Source organism: Eimeria tenella, genomic scaffold (assembly GCF_000499545.2).
Source record: "Eimeria tenella Houghton genomic scaffold, Eth_scaff2964, whole genome shotgun sequence".
Classification (NCBI taxonomy): Eukaryota; Apicomplexa; class Conoidasida; order Eucoccidiorida; family Eimeriidae; genus Eimeria; species Eimeria tenella.
The window spans coordinates 2,296-4,334 of NW_013542840.1; the positions used below are offsets into that span (position 1 = coordinate 2,296).

A 2,039-nucleotide genomic window follows, 5' to 3' on the forward strand; every position below is an offset into this window, starting at 1 on the left:
GCAACCCCTGCAAGTCTTCTATAAGAAGAGAGCGCCGCAGCAAATCCAGAGAGCCTTCTGTGGGGCCCCACAGCCGCAGGCAGCACCAGCCGCACTCTCTTGCTGCAGGCGCATGCAGGCAGCAGCAAGAGCTGCTGCTGCTGCTGCTGCTGCTGCTCCAGCTGCTGCTGCCGCCGCCGGTCTTGCTCGCGCTGCTGCTCACGCAGCAGGCACTCTTCGCCGCCCGCTGCTGCTGCTGCTGCTGCTGCTGTGGGGGGTTGGCTGCTGCTGCTGCTCGGCGCTGCTGCAACAGGCGGAGGCAAAAGAGACCCAAAGGATACACGGGAACACCAGCAGCAAACTGCAGCTGCTGCTGCGCTCGCTGTGCTGCTGCATCGGGGCGCAGCAGCAGCAAGAGTTCCTCCTGCGAGTGCTGGTGGGGGCTTCTCTCCACTTGCTGCTGCCCCTGCAGCTGCTGCAAAGTCCCCTTTTGCTGCTGCTGCTGCTGCTGCTGCTGCATCCCCTGCGCCTCTTGCGGCTGCTGCTGCTCCTGCTGCTCCTGTTGCTGTTGCTCTGGCCGAAGTTGCTCCTGCTGCTTTTTTTGCTGCGGCTGCAAGTGGGGCTGCAGCTGCAGCAGCTGCTGCTGCGCTTGCTGCGTTGGCAGCTGCTGCGGCTGCAGCTGCTGCTCGTGGCATTGTGATCGCAATTGTTTCTGCAGCTGCAGCTGTTGCTGCTTCTGCCGCAGTGGTTGCTGTTGTAGCTGCAGCTGCTGCGGTAGCTGTTGCCTTAGCTGCTGCTGCTGCAGTGGTTTCTGCTGCTGCTGCTGCATGAGCACGTGGGAGAGACTTCGTGTAGCCGAATGCACAGGTGGCTGTCGCCCATGTTGCTGCTGCTGCTGTTGCTGCTGCTGCTGCTGTGGTTGGTGCTGTTGCTGCAAGAGGAACCCCTGTTGCCTTCCGCTGCAGGCCATCTGTGAGCGGCCCGCATTGTGTGCAGCGTACGGCTCGTTGCTGCTGCTGCTGCTGTTGCAGCTGCTGCTGCTGCTGTTGCTTGCTGTCCCGAGCTGGCGCCGTTGCTGCTGGTGCAAAAGCCGCTGCAGAGCCTGCTGCTGCTTCCTCAGCAGCAGCTGCTGCTGCTGGAGCTGCAGCAGCTCATTGGAGCCCCCCGCCCGCTGCCCTGAAGACCCTGCCTCGTGGGGGGGGCCCCCAGGGGGCCCGTCCATTCTAAAGAGCTGGGGGCCCCCCGCTGCAGATGCGCATCACTAGGGCAGCACAGGGGGCCCCTGCTGCTGCTGGGGGCCCCCGGTGTCTGGCCCTGCGGGGGCCCCTGCTGTGGGCCCCCCTAGGGGCCCCTGTTGATTGCCAGGGGGCCCCTCTGAGGGCCCCCAAATCGGACCCCAGTGAGGGCAGTGGGGAAGAAGTAGGGGCCCCTCTTGGCTGCTAAGTGGCTGGCTTTGAGCTGTTTCATGAGGGAGTCATGGGCCCTAAACCCTAAACCCTAAACCCTAAACCCTCTCCGCGGCTTCGAGTGGCTGCTGCCGACGGGAGGGTGTGCGAGCGCTGCTCCGGGAGCCTTCTTCTCCTCTTCTCCTCAAAATAACAAATAGATATATTTAATTTATTTTTTTAATTAAAAAAAGAGAAAAGGAAAGGCTTTTAAATAGCGAGAGCTGGCGCTGCACACAATCGAGCCCGCCGCAGTCCTCGCGGGCCCCTCACTTGGCTCGCGGACCCCAGGGGGCCCCCCGTTCTCTCGGGTTTCTTTATTAGTTGCATTTATTAATTAAATACAATTTAGAATATTTAAAAAAAGTAAATATATTTAGGCTGACAAGGTTTTCAGGGGCCTTTCCCCACAGGACACTGCAGCGGCAGCAACGTCTGCTGCTTGTGCTGCTGCTGCTGCTGCTGCTCGCGGCTTTCGTTTTGTCGCGCCGGGCTCCTTGCTGCAGCACTCCGCCTTGCCGTTTCTGCTGCTGTTGCTGCTGCAGCAAAGGGGGGCTGCTACGCGGCCGGCGAGCAGCAGCAGCAGCGGAGCTAGCACCGAAGGTTGCTGCAGCA

At 61.4% G+C, this 2,039-nt stretch overlaps 1 protein-coding gene across 1 annotated transcript in view; it reads right to left on the reverse strand.

Annotated features, from left to right (window-relative positions):
• Positions 1–1,201, reverse strand: part of ETH_00041345 (uncharacterized protein) — a gene marked incomplete at both ends in the record, with an annotated part of 3,457 nt that extends 2,256 nt beyond the window's left edge. Inside the window, one exon of the mRNA XM_013375673.1 lies at positions 1–1,201. Within this exon, the coding sequence (XP_013231127.1) occupies positions 1–1,201 (1,201 nt within the window).
• Positions 1,202–2,039: the final 838 nt, after the last annotated feature.